The sequence below is a fragment of the Sinocyclocheilus grahami genome, unplaced genomic scaffold (assembly GCF_001515645.1).
Source record: "Sinocyclocheilus grahami isolate Dianchi unplaced genomic scaffold, SAMN03320097.WGS_v1.1 scaffold203.1, whole genome shotgun sequence".
In the NCBI taxonomy this organism is placed as follows: domain Eukaryota; kingdom Metazoa; phylum Chordata; class Actinopteri; order Cypriniformes; family Cyprinidae; genus Sinocyclocheilus; species Sinocyclocheilus grahami.
In genome coordinates, this window is record NW_015505382.1 from 248736 (window position 1) to 276384 (window position 27649).

At 36.2% G+C, this 27649-nt stretch overlaps 1 protein-coding gene across 2 annotated transcripts in view; it reads left to right on the plus strand.

Moving 5' to 3' along the window:
* LOC107595466 (double C2-like domain-containing protein beta) overlaps window positions 1–27649 on the plus strand; it is a 138489-nt gene that overhangs the window by 89933 nt on the left and 20907 nt on the right. Inside the window, exons 3-5 of one of the 2 annotated variants that reach the window (XM_016285871.1) lie at window positions 8029–8052; window positions 20837–20911; window positions 22512–22621. In XM_016285871.1, coding sequence (XP_016141357.1) covers window positions 8029–8052; window positions 20837–20911; window positions 22512–22621 — 209 coding nt within the window. The remainder of the gene's footprint in view (window positions 1–8028; window positions 8053–20836; window positions 20912–22511; window positions 22622–27649) is intronic. The other variant, XM_016285872.1, reaches the window with a different exon arrangement.

Here is a 27649-nt window from a genome sequence, read left to right on the forward strand (position 1 = left end):
GTCCCAAACGTCTTCCATTTATGGATTATGGAGGCCACTGTGCTCTTAGTAACCTTAAGTGCAGCAGAAATTTTTTTGTAGCCTTGGCCAGATCTGTGCCTTGCCACAATTCTGTTTCTGAGCTCTTCAGGCAGTTCCTTTGACCTCATGATTCTCATTTGCTCTGACATGCACTGTGAGCTGTAAGGTCTTATATAGACAGGTGTGTGGCTTTCCTAATCAAGTCCAATCAGTATAATCAAACACAGCTGGACTCAAATGAAGGTGTAGAACCATCTCAAGGATGATCAGAAGAAATGGACAGCACCTGAGTTAAATATATGAGTGTCACAGCAAAGGGTCTGAATGCTTAGGACCATGTGATATTTCAGTTTTTCTTTTTTAATAAATCTGCAAAAATGTCAACAATTCTGTGTTTTTCTGTCAATATGGGGTGCTGTGTGTACATTAATGAGGAAAAAAATTAACTTAAATGATTTTAGAAAATGGCTGCAATATAACAAAGAGTGAAAAATGTAAGGGGGTCTGAATACTTTCCGTACCCACTGTAAATGATTTTGTTTAGTAAATCTAGCTGAGAACACAGTTCACTGACTGATTCCATGCTGTCCCTTTATAAAGAGCTATGGAAACAGATGCTGGTGTAGAACACTTTAGCTCTGCTGTCAGCTGGGTCTTCTGGAGCGCTGAAGAACATGATTCAGGATCTACTCCATCACATCACAGCAGCCATCAGTCTGACAAGCCTCAATCACAACACTGACATTTTGTGCAGTCTAAAGAGAGGATTGTAGGAATTACCAGAGCATGTCCATTACATAAACAGAGATCAGGGAAACACTGCAAATAAAAGAGAGCTATCTTGCCCCACACATCACCTTTCGCTTCACTTAAATCATGTGGTAGGGAAAAATAGCATGGACTAGCATACTGCAGTTGTACAGGACCATGGACAACAGCGGACAAGACATTTGTCATACGTTTCTCCTGTTTACATCTGCATTTTGTAAATAACAATTGCATGACTTAAAGGGGTCATGAACTGAGAAACCAAAATTCCCTTTTTACATACAAGAGGTCACTGTACTAAAAACATCCTGTAAGTTTCAGAACTCAAATCTTTCTTGTTAGTCTAAAAACAGCTTATATCAAAGCCAATCTGCCAAAACAACAGCTTGTAGAATGTACCACTCTATGATGTGATAGTGTGGATAAACACCACCTCCGCAGAAGATCAACGCCTGCTTCTACATTACTATCTGTTTAGCACCGCCTACCAACTTGTGCACGTAGTGTAAATAACGAGAGGCGAACGCAGAAACCAAACAATAAAGATGGCTCCGAAGACAAGACACTTGCAGTGTCAAGTTGTGTAAATGCTGTGGTCTTTGCATCGCATTCCTTCTGATCCCAATATTAGGAAAGAGTGAATGGACTTCATTTTTGATGAAGATTCAGACTGTGTCAGGAAGAACTCTGTCCTTTGTTCACTTCAGTTTACCGCGGATTCGTTTGCAAACAAGGCACAATTCGACGCGGGATTTTTAGAAAGATTGAAAGTAAAAGACAATGCTGTGCCGACTATATAGGATCCGACAGTAATGTCGCAACACACAAGTGTGAGTAACTGTATGTATTACGTGATTACTATTGCTTTGTCTGTTAAACAGATTTGATATGAGTATTCATGCAGTTTTTACCTAAATCTCTGCAGCATCCGTCCGTCTGTGAAGGATGTAGGCTGTCAAACATATACAACTGTTAGCCAATCATAGCAGTGGGCATTTACTTCTGAGTCTACAATCCGCCACACCTATTCAAACAGAGCGTTCTGATGAGGGGGGTTAAAACAGGACAGAAAATAGCCTATTACTTCGAAATTATGTTTTTTGATGTAAAAGTCTTTTTACACCTTATAAGTGGAGGTAGTTCATGACCCCTTTAAGTTAATCCCAGGGTTTATGCCAGTCTTTAAAAGTCTTCATTCTAGTGATCTTTAGACATTTGCACTGGAAAACAAGAAAAACAATGCCACTTTTTTGCAGTCTAATCAGAATGTAGAGTAAAAGTTATTTCCATAATCTAGTTGTTGGGAGCAGAACCATAAGCTTTTTTATTAGTTTTTTTTTTTTGTGAAATTAATTTCAAAGTAATGGAGATTTGTTGGAAGCATTGCTAATGCAAGACATTTACATTTAGAGACCATTTTATCATATTGTGTTGCATTCTATTTATTCTTTAAATTTACTTTATCATAAAAAAGTCTTTAAAATTCTTACATGTATCTTCATAAAGCCTGCAGAAATTGCAATCTGGATCTGATTGGCTATCCTAGAATTTGGCATATAAAAATATCTATAAATATCTCTATCAAATAAATGCTGTTCTTTTAAACTTCCTATTCATTAAAAAATCCTGAAAAAAATATCACAGTTTCCAGACATATTAAGCAGCACAACTGCTTTCAACATTAATAATAAGAAATGGTTTTGAGCATTAAATTGGCATATCAGAATGATTTCCGAAGGATCGCATGACTGGAGAAATGACTGCTGAAAAAATTCAGTTTTACCATTACAAGAATAAATGACATTTAAAAATATTTTCAAACAGAAAACCATTTCTTAAGTATTGTAATAATATTTCAGAATATTGCTGTTTTCCTGTATTTTTGATCAAATAAATGCCCTTGGTGAGCATAAGAGACTTCTTTCAAAAACATCTGACCCCAAAACTTTAAATGTGTATTTACCAGTCACGCTTATAAGCTACTTCAAAAAACATGGTACTTTTTAGTAAATGATCAGCACTGATTTAATTTAGGCTTGATTGGTATTAGATTTGGGCTATACTGAAAACTAGTTTCCAACCTATGATTAACCTTTCAGTTGACCTAAGTCATCTGGCAATAGCAGAATAAAGCTTAGACAGATCAGGACCATGGATAGCGCTGGATTCTGCTGCAATTGTAACATGTCTTGTACATCTGGCTCCTATTGGCTGTTCTAGAAAGAATCTGACTATGTGTAGCATGTGTGGCTAATGTGGTTAGAATGATCTGACCGTATCTAATATCACCAGAAGATCAATACAAAAAGTTATGTTTTGTGAAATGAGTGTTGGTGTGGTGTCAGGGGTGAATGTGTTGGCATTCGGTGATAACCGAATGATAATCGTTGAGAACGCACAGGGGATTACAGGGGTTTACACACATTCAGAAATACACATAATGGGGTATTTGTAAGCGGAGCAGAACCATCACACAAAAACATTTGCCTTACCAGGAATTTGCCTGCTGGTTTTTATATAGAGATTACGCCTGCTGACATCACTTCAGCACAGCTATGACGTTAGCAGACACTTTGTGATTGAATCTAGTTTACAGCCTGTAACTGTAACGTAATGATTTTGTTGTGAAACATTGCTTGTATGATGGACATGCGCATGAAAAGAGACGTCTGGTAAATATTACCCATCATCCTAGACAATCAACTGCATATTACTGAGTGTTAAAGCCCAATAGTGTGGTTACATACCCTTGCTAGTTGCTTACTGCCTACATACAGACAGCGTAACCAAAAATGAAAACACAGCGTGAAACGAAAATGCACAAGAGACATTCATAAACATATTCATAAAAATAAATCTTATTGACTCCAAACTTTTGAACAGTAGTTTATCATTGTACTGAGTCTCTAAGGTCTTTCTTCCAAACTGAACTGATATGTGCGACATAGGCAGATGTTCAAAGACTCAAAGACCCTAACACTTGCAAAATACAACTGTGAATACCAATAAACTACAACAGTGGCCATCTACTTTTTCAGGAGTCTTGGTTTTGAAAGTATTTTTATTTATTTATTTTTCCCAATAGGGATTCTTAAAAAACAGTAATAAGCTATGAACCAAACAAATCAGCTACAAGGTGAATCACATTAGGAAGTTTGATTTGAATCAAAAAAAGTATTTGAAAATCAGACAAAAATGCATGTGTTAAACAATTAATAGAAAGAAAAATTGCTTGGGCTGATGGCTTCAACAGAAGCATATATGAATCATTAACAACCTCATAGCTCAGCCTCACAGTACATCTGTCTTCAAGAGTTTAAAAGTTATCATTAAAAATCTTCGTGAACTTAGTGAACACAGACAAGCGGAATGAAATGTTCCAGTGTTGTTGGACTTTGTATCATCACCCTTAGAATAGCATTCAGATTGGAGAACCGTAGCTTTTATATACTAAAATATTAATCACCTACAAGTAGACGCCTTTCACCACCAAAGTCATTTATCAGAATAATATTTCACCATTTCCTAAGTGCCAGGCCATTCGTCCTTCTGAACAGACACGTGATGAGAAAGAGGATTGTAGCATTCATTCATTCACCTCTCGCAAAGGTGCCTTCCAAGATCCATTTCAGAGCACATATTGTGTCACACAAGGACACATCTGCTCCAACCTTAACGTGCACCACAGCCTTTTCAAACGACAGCCTCCATTAAAGAAAACCGCCCTCTCTTTCGCTGACCCCAATTCAATGCACGATTCACCCATCTCCATTTTCCCAGGTCTCCCCGCCGCCGGCCCATTGCCCCCTCCCCCCCTCCCATGAACTCAATTAAAGTTACCTGTCTGTGAACTGTTCTTTCTTTCCGTAGAACTGACAGCTCTGAAAGGGTCGTCCTTATTAGCTGTAGATGTACAGGGGTCACGGGCTCACCAGGAGTGTTCGCTCTATGATGCATGAGGAGGAATGTGTCACATCAACAGTCACCAACCTGTGCGCACATTACTGAGATGTCATTGAACGCAACTTTAAGGAACACACTCTGCCCGTTCCATTATGTACATTTTGACCCTGTGATTTGTGGCTGTGGGTGTTTTCTTTTAAATAACATGCCAAAAAAAGGGATATCTGTTCCATACTGTGGCCTCAAATTGTTTTTTGAATAATTCAAGGGATAGTTCACCCAAAATATGAAAATTGCCATAATTTTCTCACCATATGGTGTTCCAGCTCTGTATTACTATTATTAAACATTTTGAAGAATGTCGGTAACAAACCAGTTTTGCTTCCTATATATTGACAAAAAATGCATTGGACGTCAGTGGAAACTAAAACCGTTTGTACCAACATTTTTCAAAAATGTGACCCTGGTCATAAGGGTCAATTTTTTTAAATTGAGATTTATACATAATCTGAAAGCTGAATAAGTAAGCTTTCCATTGATGTATGATGTTTCTTAGGATAGGACAATATTTGGCCGAGATACAACTATTTGAAAATCTGTAATCTGAGGGTGCAAAAAAATCTAAATATTGAGAAAATCGCCTTTAAAGTTGTCCAAATTAAGTTCTTAGCCATGCATATTACTAATCAAAAATAAGTTTTGATATATTTATGGTAGGAAATTTACAAAATATCTTCACGGAACATGATCTTTACTTAATATCCTAATGATTTTTGGCATAAAAGAAAAATCGATAATTTTGACCCATACAATGTTTTTTTGGCTATTGCTAAAAATATACCCAAGCGACTTAAGACTGGTTTTGTGGTCCAGGGTCACAAATATCTTCAGAACAAAGAAAGTCTTACAGGTTTGAATGTACATTTTTGGGTGTCAAATGTATGGATATCCAGCCTGGTCTCATGTTTATACGTAGGTATTAATACGTAACATTTACAAGCACAAAACGTACACTTTTGTACGTTTTTAATCATGCTAAAACGTACAATTTAGACGTTTTTCTACGTTTAAAACGTACAAATCGCTACGTATTTTTAGCTAAAAAACGTAAAAATATTTACGTTATCTTTTATATCATTTAGATATTCATATCAATGCATTTTTATCAATAAGCGATTTAGATTTTTAGACCTCTTAACCTACCCCCAAACCTTAACCTACCCATTTTATAGCGCACTCCTACCTATAAGCCTAAACATTTCTGTACAGTATAAGAAAAACATGACAGACTAAAAGTAATCCAAAAAAAGCAGTACTAAAAGTAATCCAAATGACGATGCGTTGCACCCGCAGTCCTCTCTGGCGGAATACAGTAGGTTTGTGTGATCCAGAGCAGAATTTATGTTGTTAATCGCTGAAAATATTATCTAGATAATTTTCCCGATCCACTCCGTGAACTCGTGAAGGCGCCCGCGCATCATTCAAACACACCTCACCAGAAACACGGCATGTCGCAATCTGTGACGAATGCAGGCGAGAGCCAATGAGCGTTCGATTATCCTGTCGTAAAACCTGTCGTTTTAAGCGGCAACATTTGAATTTGTAAAGAGCGTCAGTCAGCGCGGGCTTTGCTGCTCACCGTCACTGGACTCGCTGCTCGAGATGGAGAAGCAAGCAGATCGCCAAATAAAGGCTTGGATTTGGGTCTGTTCCTCACAGTCGTATGGATTAGGAAGATCTGGATTACAGCGCACTTATAAAATTGTTTCATTTCATAATTATGTTGCGTTTTTGGTGTAGAAAACGCCTTTTGTGGCCCATGACAATCAAAGTAAACATTAAATGACAAGTAAAGGTTAAATGATTGCAGAAATGTTATTTATTTTAAGGTTTAAAGTGAAGTCGTGTTTAACATTATGTAGGCATGTTCTTGGAAACGAGCTGGCAGCAGAAATCACAACAAAACTAAATGTTATAATTTCATAAGTAAACAATTTAATAATGCAATTGAATACAAGTTAATTCATATGACAACTAAAAACTAATAAAATTAATGCCGCGATTTCAATATTCATAAGGATTCATTTTTAGGTGTCGTCAATACGTCAGTTTTGTACATTAAAATGCTGAAAATACGTATGTATTTGTACGTTTAGAGGCTGAAAATACGTAAGTATTTGTACGTTTTAGTGCCTGTAAAAACGTAAGTAAATGTACGTTTTATAGAACCACATTTTTTACGTAAAATACATACAAATTATCATGAGATCACGTTGGGATATCATATGTATGAATGTCATTGCATCAAAACAAATTTCAAACCAAATTAAATTTATTTTAAAGAAAGCACACTTTTCAAACAACGTATTTCCTAAATTTAAAATGCATTAGATATACTGCTTAAAAGTAAGATAAGCAAGATCAATATTGCATTTATCAGTTATTTTGTTATTATTTAGCCACTATATTTAACCCTAATCTGTTCATAAACCATGTATGCGTGTTTAACATCTCATCTTTGGATTACTTTGTGCATTTGTCTAGAGTTTGATGTGACACATGCTACTTAAACAGAAATGAAGCATTAAACTAGATAAATGGATACTTAATTGAACCCCCAGGCAGTAAATTAACATGCTACTTTTTTAATGAAATGATTTTCATTCTCATTATTTGTTTTGCCTGTGGTGTCACTCGTATTAGTCAGTACACATTTAAAAGTGTAACATTAAGTTTTATTTGACTTACATATTCCACTCCAACTTTTCTCTCTCAGTTGATTTTCTTGTTTTGAACAATGTGACATGTTCTCGTGTAAACTATGGGCACTAAATACAACTTTCCAACTGAGAAAGCAAAGCCAAAATGAAGCATTTATTTAGAACAAAAGTGCTGCCCTGACATCCTCTGAAGATGAAATTGGGGGTTGATCTAACAGCATTTAAATTTTTTTTGTTTGCTGCAATACACCTCCGAACACTCCATCACTTTATGACAGCTAAATTTAGGGTTGTACTGACTATCAGATTGAGTCATACAAATACACAAAAGTTCTACATTTAGAAAAATCAGTGGGCGCAATACCACATACATTTTTAGCACATGGGTCAAACCCCCTGGGCGCTTCATTTTTCCCCTCTGTATTTTCACATGCTGTTTTTCATTTACATCATGCTCTTTGTGTTATCTTTATTTCTAAACTTATATCTGTAAATAGTTTTATTTTGTGTCATTGTTGTTTTTCTGCTCTTTCTTCCACCTTTTCTGCCTTGCATGCACACATCTCTCTCTGCATGGCTTGACTGCATGCTGTAAATTGTTCTTGATGGAGTGTAGCTCCCTATACCCAGATACAAAAAGGTGAGTTACTCTTTATTCACTACTTTCCCACTTCCCAAGCAAATTCCCTCTGTCTTTCCTGTCGAGACTCAGTTGATTCACTCCAGCACTCCAGTAACACTGAAAAACTCTTGCTAGCTGGAATGTACTCTCTGAAATGTGAAAAAAAAAAGACTACTATTTTTGAGCCATTGTTACATCCTTATTTTTACATGGCAGGGACATACATTTCAATTTTTGAAATTGTTTACATTTTTTTAGACTGTTTTTTTTTTTTGCATTGACCAAATACCTAGGAGGTCATTTACTTTTAAGTAAACTCTAGTCATTTGTATGTAGAATTATTAAATGCCATATATTACATAAAATATATGCCTATATAACTATGTAGTATTTTTGTGTGAAAACCAGATCTTAGAGTCTCCTTTATGTGTGTTCCTTGTGTATCATACCTATATCTGTCCTGTGACACATTTTCTTTTTGTTGGCTCACTTATTGACAAAATAGATTATCTTAAATTAAGATAAAGTGCTTTCCCATGGGCAGATGTAAGCTTAATGTTAAATAATGGCCTTTTATTAAGTATTTATGTTGAATAGATACATTTATCTCAGGCCGATTCATTTCTGTTACCATGTAAATGTACATTTCTCTCTTGAATGGTAATTTTTCACTGTGAAGACCATGCATAGTAAGAGACTGCAGAGACTGTATCTCTCTCATTTGTTCTCATATGGGTGGGTGGGTGTTTATATGCATATGGTCTTCAGTGCAGCACAGAGCCCAGAGTTGTCTGTGGCCATGTCTCGCCCCCATACATACATTCATGACTTAAGAATGAGATGAATCCATTGGCTGCTAGTGCTTTCACATTCATGCGGGCATTAATTTATCTTTGCGTCTGACGTAAAGCACAGCAGCAGCCTGTGCACAACCATAAATCAGGTAGAAAGAGAGTGAAAGTGTGTTTGGTTGGTTAAGGCCTCCTGCCATGCTGTGTTAAACATAAAGTAACCCTCACAGCTCAGTATTCGATCTTTCAGTGGCTTATTCGTACATTATTATATTATATTATATTATATTATATATTTTGTACAAACATCTACAGATTGAGGGGCTCTGATTCATGATCTGAAGAATTTCTGACCATGCAAAACTCAGCAAGCACAATGCTAAGGACGGGTGGGTAGTTACCTGTAGAGATGTATTTGATTGATAATAGATTTGGATGTAACGCTTTAGTATAGTGAGCAATTCTCACTATTAACTAGTTACTTATTAGCATGCCTATTATTAACATATTGACTGTTTATTAGTACTTATAAAGCACATATTCTGCATGACCATATTCTACATTCATAATCCTACCCAATACTACACTTAATAACTACCTTACTAACTATAATAAGCAGCCAATTAGGAGTTTATTGAGGCAAACGTCATAGTTAATGGTTTGATAACAGCAAGAATTGGGCGTTAAAATAAAGTGTGACCGGATATATATTTTTAGGCTTTTCAACTTGTTCAAAAAGTACAGTAAAAAGACAAAGTACAATTTAAGTAATTTTTTCAGTATATTTTTAAGTCAGGTAATGACATAGCTCTTTCACTTCAGTCTTCAATGCCACATAATCATTCAAAAATAATTTTAATATGTTGATTTGGCTGTCAAGAAATATTATCAAAATAATTGTGCTGATTAATATTTTAGTTGAAACCAATATAAATTTTTTCCAGGATTCTTTGATGAACAGAAAGCTCAAAAGAACAGAATTTATTGGTAACACTTTATAATAACGTTCAGTTGTAAGTCATTTATAAGTCATTGGTTAATGATTAACTAATATTTTACAAAACATGACTATGTGTTCATAAATGATAAGTGACATGTTAATATTTTTTTCTATGTTTTGTAGATTAAGTTATAAATAATTTACAAGTGATTAGATAATAATGAACTAATCATTTACAAAACATGACTATACGTTCACAAATGATTATTAAGTAATATGCTAATGATTTACAAATCTGTCGTAAGTTATCTTAAAAAATTGCATATCATGAAATAATCAAACAGATCCTTAGTAAATGGTTAATAAGTTATGGTTATAAATTATTCATTGGAATGTCAACATTGTACTATTGTCTCAATAAACATTTGTTAATCATGAACAAATGATGATCAAACCATTAGTAAATTATCGGTATATAATTTTTGTATGTTTCGTTAAAGTTGTAATCTGGTCTGTTAAAAAGCACAAAAATGCAATTATGCTAAAACTATTTTTTTTTTAAGAATAATAAATTATTTGCCATCAAGTGAATAAGGATGTGTAAATGACTTAGTCAGGGGATTCCAGTGGGTTGTGTTAAACCCTTTCTCTCTTCAGGTGTACAGTGTTAAAATACTCCATGTGTGTCAGAGAAAACATCTGTCTGAACCCTCACCAGTGAGCCTTTACATTGCAGTACACACTACAAAGTATTCAAAACCTGCGGTGTAAATGCATTTACAAAGCTTTTTGCGTCCCCTAATATAAAGTGTAAACTACTCATCAGTTGTACATGTGTTACACATCATTTGTAGATTTTTCTTATGTAGCGTCTGGACCACTCAAACACACAATATATATTTTGTTAGCTAGATTTAACAAATACTCTGTAACACCCCAGGAAGCCGAACAGGCCCCTGGTTCCATGGTAACCCTGACATTCGATACATTTACGACCTCCTGGAATTTAGGTGAAGAAAATCGCTTCCTTGCCCATAGGGAAAATCCACAAGGGAAGGACTTTTCTTTGCTAATTAATTAATAGGAAAACCTTTCTTTGAATGAACACACATGATCCTTCAGGTCATTGGGTATATTATTGTCATCGTGATTTTTGTCTTTGAAATTGTATACTGTTATGCAGGCTTAGAATCGAAACACACTACTGTCAGCTTACATATATATAACCCTACCATGCTTAGTATCTATGAATTCGTATTCGGATGATCTAATTGAGAGTGTATATTGTATGTTTACACCTACGCAACATATTAGTGTTCTAAGAGTCTTTAATAATTTTTATCCGAGTTTCATATGCAAATTACCATGCTTTCAAACAAAGGGCCATAAAAATGCCCCAGTATCTCAGAACTCCCACTTGAGATTCCGGACTTCCTCATTGGACAAGCCCATCTTGAGAGGCGTGAATCTTTGCAGGCTTTAAAGGCCGCACTTCATGTGACCCTCCCAGTCGGTGGTTCTGTTTGGTTTCGATAAGACGCTCCAACGCTCCAGAACATCCTAAGCTCGTGTTAATGCAAACAAGTCTTGAAGGACTGAAAGCACCACGTTCTAAAACAGTGGGCAACTTTTTTTTAAATAGGCAGACACTAAACTGCTTGAATTGCACTGGCATGCATTGGTTACCGTGACAACAACTTGTCACAGGAAGCGCTAACTTCACATAGCACAACACGCCATGTTGTAAACAAACCACCTGAAGTTGTCTATTCTATGGACAACAACGTTCGAAAGGGGGGGAATTTGTACATTGTTTGCTCATAACTGGAGTCACTTAATCATGCAGATTTATGCTACAAGCTTTTGTAGAATTGTACAGTAAGAAAGTTATTTCCTTTAACCAGGAAATTAATGTTCTTAGAATTGACAAGACAGTTGACCCTGAGAGGTCAGCTAAATATTTACAGCGGATCTAAAATATTCATAATTAATTATAACTAGTTATGATTAATTATTCATATTTCCCATGAGCTGATTCGTTACACTTACCCGTTACAAATGATCTGTAGATGTATACAAGGCATTCATAAACACTTTCTGCATCCCCTAAACTGTGTAAGTGTAAAATACTCATCAGTTCCTTCCGGTTACAGGTTCTGTACAGAATCATTTGTAACAGGTAAGAAAAATCTACAAATGATGTGTAACACATTTACAACTGATGAGTAGTTTACACTTTAGATTAGGGGACGCAGAAAGCTTTGTAAATGATTTATTCATGCATTTACACAACAGGTTTTGAATACTTTTTAGTGTGTACTGCAATGTAAAGGCTCACTGGTGAGGGTTCAGACAGATGTCTTCTCTGACACACATGGAGTATTTTAACACTGCACTTCGAGTGGAGGGTAAAACCGGTTCACATTATCACTAGATCCCACACACTCCACACAGAACACAAGTCTGTGCTGATATATTGTGCTAATATATTAACTAGTAACCATTTACTAAGAATCGGTTTGATTATTTCATGATGCTATTTTTTAAGATAACTTACGACAGATTTGTAAATCGTTAGCATATTACTTAATAATCATTTGTGAGCGAATAGTCATGTTTTGTAAATGATTATTTCATCATCATCTAATCACTTGTAAATGATTTATAACTTAATCTACAAAACAGATTTATATATAAGAATATTAACATATCACTTATTGATCATTTATGAACGCATAATCATGTTTTGTAAACGATTAGTTCATCTTTAACTAATTAATTGTAAATGAATTAACAAAACATGCACAAATTGTTAGCATATCACTTATGAATGTTTTGTAAATGATTAGTTCAACTAATCACTTATAAATGAACAGCAACAGCAGGAGTGAATAATTTACAACTGAACTTTATTATAAAGTGTTACCAATTTATTTGAAATATAATTTTTGTCACCATCAATTTAATGCACCCTTGCAGAACAAAAGTATTAATTGTGTGTGTGTGTGTGTGTGTGTGTGTGCGTGTGCGTGGGCGTGCGTGTGTACATAGATCAATTCTGTCATTAATTTCTTACACTCATGTCGTTCCCAACCTGTGAGACCTTCATTCATCTTCGGGAACACAAATTAAACATTTCTGATGAAATCCGACAACTTTCTGACCCTGCATAGACAGAAACGCAACTGTGCACAAAAAGTATTCTTGTAGCTTTATAAAATTAAGGTTGAACCGCTGATGTCACATGGACTATTTTAACCATGTCCTTACTATGTTTCTGGGCCTTGAATGTGTCAGTTACGTTGATGTCTATGCAGGGTCAGAAAGATCTCGGTTTTCATCAAAAATACCTTATTTTGTGTTCCAAAGATGAACAAAGGTCTTACAGGTTTGGAAGGACATGAGGGAGAGTAATATATGACAGAATTTTTATTTGCTATATTTTCGGGTGAACTATCCCTTTAAGCATCATTCATATTCATAGTCCAAACGTTGTAACGGGGTATAGAGTTTTGGAAAAAATCCAAACGTATTTGTTGACATGTTGCACCACTCAAACAATAATAGCAATGTTCTGATAGAGGCCCCGTGTACACTGTTCAAGCTTCAAATGGCTATTTGGCCTCTCCACATTAAACTGGTATAGGAGAACGTGTTAAACAATAATTCAATAGGTCCTGCTTATTGAGATGTTACTCTAGCATTTATTCTCTCACTTCCTCCCTCCCTGTGTTTTTCAAGCCCACCTCCAGCCTGTACTAATGCTTATCCGTAATGCATTATGGGCACAGGGCTATGTACTATGTGGCTCAATGGCGTTTGGAGCGTGTACAGCTCTCACCCATTGAGAGTCATCTGTTCTGGAACCTCCATCTGCTCTTGTGAAACACACTTGATTTCGACTGGCCCTTTCCTTTTACAGAATCTCGCCCCTTTCATTTTTAAGTGCAGACCATCTCCAACAGGATGTTTATCCTGAAGAATAAAGGGATATAATTTGGCAGATGAAACATCTGACTGGTTAGCCGTTAATGGGGAGATAGGAAGGGAAATGCCGTACTTGGCAGCAGTAAGTAAAGCGCTTTGAATGATTGGGTGCGCACGTGGCTTTCACACGCACTCGCTGATGCATGCCGCCCATCTCCTTTCACACTGGTCATTTCCTGCTTCTCCATAATTATGATCAACCATCCATTCACCTGCAACACTGCAATCGGATGCCCCATAACACGTTTATTGTTAGCTGTGTTCTCAGGAGACCTCCACTTCTATGTTTTACACTTATCCTGAATAGTCAAGGTCAGCTGGGATATTACAAACGCATATTAAGGTTAAGCCCACTCGCTCCCCTCCAATCAGTTTGCAGGTACCAGAAATAACTTTCTGGTCCGGCCATTTTTCTTTATTGATCTGCTTGGAACCTTAGGGCCACAGTTTACCAGACACCCATATGTCACACAGCTCTGAAACGCAAGACAAATTCTGAATTACACCCGGTGCCTGGCTCAACACTGAGTGAAGATAACTCAGTTGTTACCCTCAAAAGCATATATACGCCTGTGTGTTTGCCTAATCGAAGCAATTTAGCTGTATTGGAATTGGATATATGGCAGTGGGGAGATGGGAAAACACATACGCATGCTGAAAGCAAGGTTCAGTTTTGTACTTGGCCTTATTTTTCGTGAATGGTTGCGTCAGTCCTCTTCTATAGTGAAGTGGACCTCAGAGGCTGTTTCAGCCTGCAGCACCTTCAAAGAGAACGACCATCTGCAGTCTCTGCACGCACACAAACATTCTCACAAACACAATCACAGAGCTGAGCAGACCTGTGGATCTTTGAAAACTGCTTTGTAGCTCTGATGAGACCGGTGTCCATGGGTCGTTCTGTTATGGGCCAACAGCAGGAGTGAATAATTTGAAGAGCAGAATGAAAGAGAAAGACGAGAAGGATGTCTACATTTTTGACAAGCCTTTGTCGAAGCTGAAGTGTGGCATTTTTTTCCGTTTATAAAAACACTTTCTCCTTGGCCAGTTTTACGGTTGACTTCTTAATCAATATAAACCCAGCCTGTGTCTGAATTCCTGTACTTTTTTTACTATGTACTGAATTAGATGAAGACCATACCTCTCAGGGTCTGCAACAGTTGTCACTGGGACAACTTTGTGCCTTATATACGCAGTCAAAGGTGTATACTAGTGCCTTAAAGTATAGTAATATGTACCCTTAAGGTATTTACACAAACTATTTTGAAGTACTAATGGCTCGTTTCCACTGAGCGGTACGGTTCAGTACAGTACGGTACACAATTATTTCCATTTCCATTGCCAGAAGTTGTGAATGGTATCAAAATATCAAACATACCATAACACTTTTTTGGGACCCTTCCGTTGAAGTACCTCACACAGCAGTCCGGTACCCAAAAGGTGGAACTAGACTCACTGCAGAACGTTGATTGGTTGACAGAGAATCATCACTTATTGTGTTGGGCTTGTTTACATCAGAGTGCACAAACACAAAAAAATATAAGTGTATTTTATCATTTTACATTTTCACACACACACAAACAATGTAGCGTTTTCTTTGTGCGAGAATGACTTTGATCGCTACTTTCAAGTAAGGATACTGTTGGTGGTGGCAACGCAAGTCGTATCAGGGTGTACACTCTTACAAATAAAGGTGCTTCACAATACCATAGAAGAACCTTTTTGTCTAAATGGTTCCTTAAAGAAACTTTAACATCTGAAGAACCTTTCTGTTTCACAAAAGGTTCTTTGTGGTGAAAGAAGGTTCTTCAGATTATAAAAAGGTAAGAAAGAGATGGTTCTTTAAAAAACCTTTGACTGAATGTTTTTTTTGTGGAACCAGAAATGGTTCTTTTATGGCATCGCTGTGAAGAACCTTTTAAGCACCTTTATTTTTAAGAGTGTACCATCCCAAATTGTACCTTACTGTACTGTACTGACCAGTACCGCTTGGTGGAAACGAGCCATAAGCCATAATTGTACCCTCATAGGGACAGTTTTTGTTGAGAGTGTACAATTGCCTTGTTGACAGCTTACAATTTTGGTTGCCAGAACATTCTCAAAATAAATGTCCTAACATTCTATTCTGGTAAACCAAGAAAGGACTCATTCACTCTTTTTAGCCTCTCTGTAATGTTCGTTTAAGGGTTACTTCACGATTATAGAAAACAAAAACCTAAAAACAACTTTTATTTAACATTCTTTTAAAGTTTTATTATAGGTTGTAATAAAAACTCCCCAAAAATGTTCTGGGAATAATAGTTTATGGTTATAAGAAACATTGCAAGAATATTAACAAAAAAATAATCAAATCATAAACACACACTAATGTTAAGAAAACAATCCGTGTTTGCTGGTTTAGAGTGCTGAGCTTTCAGACATCCTACTCATTTGACTTTAACCTTTTAAGTATGTCTGTTCTGTTTGTTTTAGTGGCCTGGCATGTCAACTTTTTGCTTAACCAATAGTGTGCAATGGTTTGGGGTGAGAGGGCCTTTTAGTAACATATTAGTACTTATAAAGCACACATTCTGCATGACCATATTCTACATCCCTAATCCTACCCAAAACCTAAATGTAACAACTATATTACTAGCTATTAATAAGCAGCAAATTAGGAGTTTGAGGCAACAGTTGTAGTTAATGGTTTGATAATAGCGAGAATTGGACCTTAAAATAAAGCCTGAACGAGTATTTGTAATGAGCACCTTAATTGTATTTGTTTGCTCCAGTAATGAAAGAGAATTTGTGATGGAAGAAATCCCTACCGATTGTTTCTACTGTAGGTTTGGTCATGCTTATGGTACTTTTTACAAAAAAGGTTAAATGTAATGTAGTTTTCTTTATTTTTCTGAACATTTTGCTACATTTTTAACAATACACTAGTATCACAGTCCCACGTTTCTTGAGTCTTCTTTACTAAGCTACAGTTTAAGATTTTGTTTGACTAGACTAGACATTATTTTTTCACCCGTCACCCCTCCTGCCATGTTCTTTTGCCCATGCAGAGAACTTGTCAGAGACTGAAGAGTTTTCTCACACCCCCTTATGTTCATTTGTTTTATTTCTCAGGCGCTGTTGTTGTGTTAAATGCAACAGTGATGATTATTTATGTCTTTATGCGCTTCCTCCACGTACCCACAAGCTAAACAAAAGTGGAGAGAGAGGTGTGAAGCCCAAGCAAGCCTCTTTGACAAGTTTAAACTGTATAGCTCACAGAAGCAGAAAATAACTAATTAGGATTGTGGTTCTGACAGCCCTTATATGTTAGGCTGGAGAGTCTGGCCCTCTGAGATCTGCTCATCTCACACATGACTGCACACAGGAGTGTGAGGGGCCGTCTGGAGGACCGTCCAGGAGCCCTACCTGAGAGAGAGAGAAAAAAAGCCTGCTGGGAAAAGAAATGCATCACTGACGCATGGCTACATACTTGCACAATATGCTGAATCTATATTAAAATCAGTTTGTCTGTGACTCAATTTAGCTTGTGATGTTTAAATGCTGAAATTCAACAGACCTAAGGCCTTCTGACCTACCAGAAAAATGGTGAAAGTTGATTCAGTGCTATTTTTTATGTGCAGTGCCTATAAAAAAAAAGTAATGGTCTTTTCGTATTTTGTTGTTTTTGACTTAATTTAGTTTTTATGCCACTTAACAGGAAAACCTATCATTTTATCTCTGCAAATCTTTTTAGCTTATTAAGGCTACATTCATTTGATCATACAATACAGTAAAAACAAAAAATAAAGCATTAGTTTATATATTTAATTTAAAGTGATATTTTAAAATAACCATTTTTATGTTAATATATTGTAAAATCTTATTTATTACTGTGATGGCAAAGCTCCATTACTCCAGTCTTCAGTGTCACTTAATCCTTCAGATATCATTCTAATATGCTGATTCGGTGCTTAAAGGGATAGTTCAACCAAAAATGAAATTTTTCATCTGTTACTCACCCTGAAATTCCAATCCTGTTTGAATTTCTTTCTTCTGTCGGGTAGAACATGGGTAACCAAACAGTTGATGGACCCCTTTGACTCATAGTATGGAAATCAATACTATGGAAGTCATTGGGGTCCATCAACTTGTTTGGTTACCCATATTCTTAAAATAAAAAAAATTGAAAATTAAAAATGATGTTTAACAGACAAAAGAAATTCATACAGGTGAGTAAATTACATTTCTAATTTTTGGGAGTACTATCCCTTTTAAGAAACATTTCTTATTATTATCAATGTTGAAAACCGTGGCTGCTTAATATTTTTGTGGAAAACATTTGTAGGATTCTTTGATGAATAGAAAGTTCAAAAGAGCAGCATTTAATTGAAATGGAAATCTTTTTGTAGCATTTTAAATGTCTTTACTGTCACTTTTGATCAATGTAATACATCCTTGCTGAATAAAAGGAATAAAAAAACCATACTATTCAGGGTGATCAGGACCCCTTAGCAAGTAAATAAAGTATAATGGTAGAATAAATCCACCTCTAACCAGAAGGCAAAATGGGACTTCTGAAGGATTGACAATCTTCAGTGGCTGAGATTGGAGAGATTGCACATTTAACTGTTGCTCCAGGGCTTCACAGCTACATCTTAATGGGAGAATGTCAAAGATAAATCCACTATTAAAGAAAAATGTCTCAGCACAGCACGTGAGAGACTCTGAATCCAGTTGGAAGGAGGTTCTGTGGTCTGATGAGACCAAAATTGAGATGTTTGGCCATTAGAAAAAGCTGCATATTTGGCATAAGCCAAACGCTGCAGATCAGAAACACACCATCCCCACAGTGAAGCGAAGTGGTGGCAGCATCATGCTGTGGGAATGCCTGGCAGGCTTCTGAGGGTAGAGGGTAAAAAAATGCAGTACAATACAGTAGGGCTGCACGATAAATATCGCACGATATTTAATGCGCATCTGGTCAGTAAAGCCGGTTCTGTAATCAGCGGTAAATCTCTGCACGTGCGTGCTTTCACGTGGAGCAGCATTAACTACACAGAGCTGTTGTTCACAGACAAGCTGCACAAAACCACGATCATATTTTGCGCATGTTTTGCGCAGCTTGTCTGTGAACAACGGCTCTGTGTAGTTAATGCTGCTCCACAGAGAGATTTACCGCTGATTACAGAACCGGCTTTACTGACCAGACGCGCATTAAATATTGTGTGATATTTATCGTGCAGCCCTACAATACAGGCAAATCCTAGAGGAAAACCTGATGAAGACTGCAAGATACCTCTGGCTTGGCAGAAGATTTGTTTTCCAGCAGAACAATGACAAGTGTAAAGCCACAGATACACAGCAATAACAGAAAAACAACATTTATGTCCTGGAGTGGTTGTGTTCACATGTCAATCCAACTGAGTTTGAGCAACTCTGCAAAGTGGAGTATGAATGAGGGAGAATTGCAGTGGCCAGATGTACAAAGCTATTAAGAGCTGTATGACATACAGGCTCTGGAATTATTTCTAAAGTTGCATTTACTAAATACGGTGTGAATACTGTTTTAATGTTGTAAAAGAAAACAATGGGGGATACACTGTAGATTAATTAGTGCTGCTGTCAAATTTAACATTAGCAAATGAGATTAATTAAATGTTATGTTCCATATTTTTTGTGCTCTTTGTTGAACTGGTTGAATTGAATCTGCAGCACAGGTTTCCATGATGCGTTCAATACACAGGCATAAAAATATCAATAAATGCTGGAGGCCAGGAGACCAGCTGAGAACTGCTGCTTTAAGTTTTTATTTTCTTATTTCCTTTTCTTAAACAGGAATTGAATATTAACATACTAACTACAAAAATACTAACTACATTAATAAGAAATATAAAATTGTTTGTCCTTTAAGTATCTTTTCTTTCATTAACTTGGTTCCTGCTGAACATTCAAAGAAATACGATTTCATGCCAGACATTTCTGGAAAGACCTGACGCTCTTTCAGCAGCTGCTCTCCGTGTGAATAAACTTGATTTTATTAGTGCAAAGGCTCTCTTTACTGTTTTTTTTTCTGAAGATAAGGAACACTTTTGTCAAATCATGCTGCAAAGTTGTGTTATGCAGAAGGCTAAACTGAAAACCATTATTTGGACTGCAAAGGTAAATCCAGACTTTGTGAAGAACATGTTCCCTTAATCAAAAACACTCCCCTCGAGGTTTCTGAGAGACAGCTTTGCCATTCTCTGACTGTGAATGTAATGCTTAACAGTGTTGAAAAGATCCAATTTATATGGCATTATTCATTAATACCCTCTGTGATATTGATGGGCCTCAAGATCTATGCAGCCCTACGAATCCAAAGTTCAATGCTACCTCACCGAATCCCACCACAAAGACTGTAATTAAGAGATGATGGGTGTCAGGTGGTGCAGAGGTTTTCAATAAAATAAATGTTTGCCTTACAGACTCTTTGACAGCAGACAGTGTTGTCTAGCTTTGTATTGATATTTACTCGAAATCCTGTGCAGCTTGTAGTTAATTCATAACCCTCTAGTTCTGTGTGGGGTCTCAGAGACCCCAAGGCTGTTCAAATAGCTAAAAAATATACTTAATAATGAATCCGGTTGACTCTGATTATAAAGAAAATTTCCAAAACATGCATCAGACAAACCTGAACATTATATAAAAACACAGCATCCATTAATATTTTTGGCACCAACAACACAATTGCTCAATTCATTTTTGGATGATTGCACATCTGATATTTCTGCCATGTCCGTGCAATGATTGGGCTTTTTATGCCCAAAGTGCTTGAGCTTTTTGCCCATACTAAAATGCATGTTAATAGACAGCTAAGAGCTTCAGGAGAGTGCTCTGCTGTCATGGCACGACATCACCTCCAGTGTTTCTAATTAGCTTATTTGGCCGGATCTGAAACAGTACGTCTTGTTAGAAAAAGCAGGAGCTTGACATGAATTGGATATCTAAAGCCTGTGGAATCTATCAGGCTGACATGGTGCATTGTGCTGTTGACTTCACATGATGTCTAAAAGTGGTTGTTTTTCATAAGTCACACTTTTTTTCTTTTTTTCCTTTCTCTCTCTCTCAGGGACTCAAACCAATGGATCACAATGGGCTGTCAGATCCCTATGTTAAGCTGCACCTGCTGCCTGGAGCTAGTAAGGTATGTGCCTGCTCTCCCCTTGGAGATGCATTGTTTTATACAATACAAGGAGGCTTGTAGTAATATGATTTATATGTTTTAAGCCAGTGGTTCTCAACCCATTAGGGGCCCTCAAGAAACTTCCTTCCACAGGATAACTTCAAATGATTCTGATCAATATATTATGAAGAATATATATTCATATTATTATTAATAAAATAGAAAATCAAGAAATATATTATTTTGTTCTGTTCTATTGTTTCTGTTTGTTTCCCAGTTGAGAACCACAGCTTTATGGTAATGTTACATTGATAATTGATTTCTTACAATAAAGATTCTAATGATTAATACAGCCTTTAAAACATGCTAAAAACACAATTTGCACATAAGGTACTGTCTGTCACTGTGCAGAATCCATAAAGGCTGACTATTTAACTGCTCATTCTAACAACTGTATTTTTGGTAAAGGCTCTCAAAATCTTTAACTGTGGTACATAGAGTATATTTTGTCTATTTAAAATAGATTTGTATATCTCTAGACTCAGTACTCTGTTTTCAGAACAAGCTCTACCTGCTCTACCAAGCTTTGATGTAACTTTACATCAGATGGAAGGTTACTAGTAGGAGGTGTCTGTGTTTTTTGTGCATTTTGTTAATAGCAGTCAGATAGCACATTTAACTGTAATATTCAATTGGGCATTGATAGATAGATAGATAGATATATAGATAGATAGACAGACAGACAGACAGACAGACGCAGGCTCAGAAATCATGAGACAACTCAACAAGACAATCTTTTTTTTTTACTTCAGAGCCTTGAGTCTGAGGTATCCAACTTCAAGTTAACTCTTAAAAATACTAATTTATACCATCTCTATCTGTCCCATCATGGGTCTAGATTACATTTATCAAATTGACCAGTGCTACCTTGAAATCTAAAAGGCCAGATTTTCCTTGTCGCTGAACAACCTCTGTGCTCTACAAATGATCATCATGCTTCTCATTATAATTCATCTGTTTTTAACCGTTACACTTCTTGCTCATCCTGCCAACAATCCACTTAGCTACTGACAACATAAGACTCCTCTAAGTCATTCTCCTTCTGTATGGATCATGTGTCCTACAGTAAGTACAGCTGAACTCTCCTTCACAGGGTTACAAAATAATTGAATGGGATAGGATGTCTGAGTTAACCCATTATGATTAGGAAACACCTCACAGATGTGCTAGATGAAACAAAGACATTTGTTTAGGCATTAATTGCACCTGCTTTAATCACCGCAAGACACTTTCTACATTTACATGAACTTTTCTTCAATAAATGGTGTAAGAAGGTGCTTAAGCTTTATAAAATGGTGATCACCAACCTTGGAAGGTCAAACTAAATATTATATGAGCGGTTTTATTTTCTATTAATTCTAAATTAGGTTTGCCATTTTGCAACCATGTTATCTAAATGCAGAATTTAAAACCCTAATTCATGTCATTTTATTATTATATAACATTTTATAACAGTTTCAAATATGGAAGGTCTGGCTTCTTCTTACCTTGTGCTCATTTAGTGAACCAGTGCCAGTGAAGACAACCACTAACCTACAAGCAAATCTGTAATTTCTTCCAGGCCAATAAGCTCCGCACAAAGACCCTACGCAACACTCTCAACCCTGTCTGGAGTGAGACCCTAACATATTATGGGATAACTGATGAAGATATGGTTCGCAAAACACTCAGGTACCCAATCAGAATCTATACATTCATCACTTTTATATGTCAAGGCTACTGACAATAGCTTATCCATTGTAAAGAAATGACTTGGTTGTTAGAGTTTAGCAAAGGGTTGATTACCCCAAAAGATGCATTTGCTACATATTGAGAAGGAAAACAGTGTTCCTATGACATATACTGTAGGTGGGATAATAGAGAAAGTGGCACGCAAAGCAAACCAGCTTAATAAGTTTAATGAGGGCTTTTTAAAATGTCAGAGGTGATTGAACTGAGATCCTACTTTAATAAGGAAAAAGAGAGAATGTAGATGTTTTCTTAATTAAGTGTCCATGGTTACATGATTCCCATGATCCAGTTGTAATTGGGTGGGTCAGGCCCACACCAGGCCCCCCTGCGGTGCTGAACCTGAGGCTTAATAACAAGCTGAACAACCATTTGCCTTCAACAGCTTCAGTGATTCTTGGATCGCTGCCATACAAGTACTGAATAGAGTATAGTGGGACGTTACGGCATTCATAAAAATAAAAAGCCTCCAGTTGAAGGACTGGTGAATAAGGGAGAAATGTACTGATCTGTTTAGATCTGGTGTTTAGGGTGTCCATGATACCTCTCTGTTCCTGTACCGATGTATGACCGTAGATTGAGAGAACAGTGTTTGCTTTATCCTGTAAAATGGCATTATATTTCTTGGACATTATGTGACCCTGCAGAGCAATTATGAGGATCTAATCACTCCAATTAGCTGGCTGCTGATACCATTAGAGTTTCCTCAACAAGTTTAACTGTTGCCAACAGAAACAGGAATACAGAGAGCATCCATTTATTTTTGCCAGTGTTTTGGGGTGTAAAAAGTAGGGAGTGGTGTGCACTGGCCTTGGTTATAAGTGGGCTTTTTTTAGTCCGATTCTAATTCAATTAGCATCTGTCTTTGGATAGGCATTTGGATATGTGGGGTAGTAACTGTCAATATGGAAGGGGGAAAAATGTATTAAACACTAACTTTACAATCCGAAATAGTTAACTCTAATAATAAATCACATTCTTTATTTTGGCCACCCCGTTTAAGTCATATTCAGTGTTGCCTGGTGATTTCACCCCAGCTGAGATGTCATTGGCCCTTTTACTGCCTCGCAAACATGACTGTAGCAAAATGGGTTTTTTTTTTTTTACAGAGCTTGATTGTTTAGCTTGCATTGAAACCCTGTGCAGTGATTGAAATGCTGCATTAGGATAATAGCACAGACAAAGTGGCAGTAAAGATTACACCACAGAGGAACATTAGTCTCCTCTTGTGTGTATCATTAAGTAACAGCTGTGTTACACACACAATATCCCTCAAATCCATTAAAAGCAGATTAACCAAGTTGCCTGAGTAGAGAAGCCACTTGCCATTGTCTTTCTAGTTAAATGTTGTAAATGTAAGAAAAGGGTTTAATGTGTCAGATAATGAGGTCAAAAGTACAAGTTTTACACATAAATGGACATTTTAATTTTATCTCCTCACGGAATAAATGTTAGTAAATGAAAACAACAATATTGTGCAGCTAATTGAACTCATGTCCTGCACACATTCACCTCAGTGCTGTGCATGCTGTCTGCAATACAAGTCACTACAGAAAATGGCCATCAATTACTGACAGAGCACTTTTTGTCAGTCTTAACAATTTATATGGACTGACAATGCATTAAATGGGAATCAGATTTCAATTTGGTGTTGATTAACTCTTACTTAATATGGATTAGTTTTCCGTTAGGAAACTGCTTGCAAATGAAGCCAAAGGACTTTTCTGCCTACCATCAGTCTCTGTCTCAGATACACCAGTATATAAAGGAAAAGTGTCCTCTGCAAGGGGGAGAAATATTAACTAATGTCCCAATACTTCAGCCAGATGAGCTTGAATCAAATTAGGAATTCATAGTTTATTGGATCTCATACATTTTCATTGGAATACCATATACTGACTATAAAAATACTTTTTATTTGGCCTTGTAATATTCAGTTTTAAGACCATGAATAATAGTAAAGGATACCGTCGGGGGCAACTGTAATGACCTATATTTTGTTGGTTAAACAAGATTATTTAATGTGATTTTTTTAAATTTATGTATGTATGTCTATGTCTAAAGACAACTTGAAGGCCAGATATTTAGACTGTCACTGGTTGCTACTGTACATGTTTACATTTTTTTACAAGGGCAATTTAACTAAAAGTTATAATATACAAATGTGTGTGACTGAATTTAAAAATTGGCTGTTTTGCACAACTATTTTTGACTCTTCAGCTGATTACTATATTTTAGATCTAACCCATTTCAAATAATTATACTGTAGTTTTTGCTTAGAATTTAGCTTTAAACACTTTATTATGCCTGACAGCTAAAGTAATTTGTACCATATGAATGCAAACACTATATAGTATTAAGTATCAAAACAGTTGATTACTTTGAGGTGTGCTCTCTTTTCAGATACAGCTGATTTATTATTTTGAATAAATTAATTATATTGTGTATAATTAGTGTTTTTTTTTCTTTCCCCCAAATACCAACACAGGCGTCTTGTATTAAATATGAGTATCTACATTTTAATGGAACTATTACAGTTGATACTTAAATAGTATAGGTTTATACCAAATGATAAATTGTAGTTTGTGAGTTAGAAAAATAATAAATCAAACACTAAAACTCCTAATAGAGATGAGATGAGATGGAACCTGCAGTCTCTTTTTCCTGAGCAACTTTGATGTTGCAAGACACTAAAAAGTTTGACACGACACCAGGTTCATGGTGGAGTTGTCTAGACAGGCCAGAGCGGCGAGAGCAGGCAGTTATTGTGTGAGTCGCAGGCTTTTCCCGCTGAGATTGCAGCCCTGGGTTTGGAGACTCCCAAATTTGTCTGGACAATTGTGTGAATTAATGAGGCAGAGAGTCTGCGCTTCAAAGGTCACATTTCTGTGCTTAAACGCAGCAGTAACGGCTTCATTCAACACAGCTAGAGGAAGGTTATGCTGGGATGAAGCTGGGTGATTTAAGAGTTCAAAAGGTTGACCTGAGGCCTGGGATGAGGGTTTCAGCCTTTTTTAAAAATCTTTTTGTGCTGTTTTTAGAAGATGAGCTCTGTATGATGAAATGATCCGGACATACTAACAAGTTGACTGAAATCCGTCATTGATGTTTACTGTTTTGAAATGAAGTACAGAAGTGTGTCTGTGCGCGTCTGTAGACATCTGGATCAGGAAGGACCCACCTGATGATTCACCATTGCTTTTCTTTAGGGCTGTCTTAGCCAGTTTCCATGGAAACCAAAAGTCTCCCTCATAGGCCTTTCCTTTAGGGATCGCTCTTGTCCTTCACATAAATAAACTCCAAATACTGGAATATTCAGCGTCTCACCTCTAGCGTTTATAAAAACTACATTTTCATTATTTCCTCTTGCTGCATTCTGGCACTTTATAGCACCTTAAATTCTCTTAATAAAGCCTGTCTGGTAAAGCCCTGACGGTCTGTGCCCACATACCAGTGATAAAATTGTTGTCTTACGTCTGACTCGGTCTTGTCTGCTCTTGATCATTCTGAAAGGAGGGTACAAATGAAAAGAGACAAAGGCACTCTCTCTAACAGAAAGAGAAATCTTCTATTTCAATTCCTCTATAACGTTATCATTAAATGACACTGGCATTCTGTGCTCCAGTGAGTAGGTTTAACATAGTTCAAACAGAGGTGTAGCATTGAATTCTAGTACACTGAAATAAAAAAAATGGCATAGGGAACAATTTTCACTCAGAAACTGATTGTACATTTCACAAATAATTACAAAGAAATGGCAATAGCACATTAAATTAAAAGTGAAAATTTGAAGTCAAAAGACTGAAAAAGTATTTTCTTGTAAAATGCAATTAAAATACTTTTTGAAAAATGTTCTTACAATTTTTAGGTTAGTCAAGAAGTAAACGTGGCTAATGTGAATATATGACAAGTCACATGAACATAAGCAGTGTTTGAAGTGCTGTTGTGCTGAAAGTATAAAGGAACCACTGGGAAAAATTTTGCCAGCTGAAATATTAACAGTGAATTAATATGCTTTAAAATAATTATTAATATAATGCCTGTGTGTTGGGCAGGGGTTTTCAAACTAGGGGTGCTGTAACATTTGTGGGAATATAAGAGCAAGTAAAAATTTTTTACATAATGTATTTTTAGGGATATCAAATGGACATATGGACATATTATATGTTTAACACAATAATTTTTTACTTTATCTGCCAAATTTGATATTGTTTAATTCTAATTTCTAAAGACAGCTTTTTTTTTTATCATTACTTAATAAATAACAAACCTGCTATGATTTAAAAGAAAAATATAATAATAAAAATACTAAATACTATTTAATACTATATTATTTAATAAACAAAATTACTTAATGGAAAGTAAATATTTTCCAGATAATTTAATAATTAGCCAATATAAAATCCAGTTTTAAATAAAACAATATAAAAGTCAAATGTTTAATTTAAAAAAAAATGTTTTTATAATATCAGACTTAATATTGCTCTCACACAGTATACAGTGGGGCAAAAAAGTATTTAGTCAGCCACCAATTGTGCAAGTTCTCCCACTTAAAAAGATGAGAGAGGCCTGTAATTTTCATCATAGGTATACCTCAACTATGAGAGACAAAATGAGAAAAAAAAATCCAGAAAATCACATTGTAGGATTTTTAAAGAATTAATTGGTAAATTCCTCGGTAAAATAAGTATTTGGTCACCTACAAACAAGCAAGATTTCTGGCTCTCACAGACCTGTAACTTCTTCTTTAAGAGGCTCCTCTGTCCTCCACTCGTTACCTGTATTAATGGCATCTGTTTGAACTCTTTATCAGTATAAAAGACACCTGTCCACAACCTCAAACAGTCACACTCCAAACTCCACCATGGCCAAGACCAAAGAGCTGTCAAAGGACACCAGAAACAAAATTGTAGACCTGCACCAGGCTGGGAAGACTGAATCTGCAATAGGTAAGCAGCTTGGTGTGAAGAA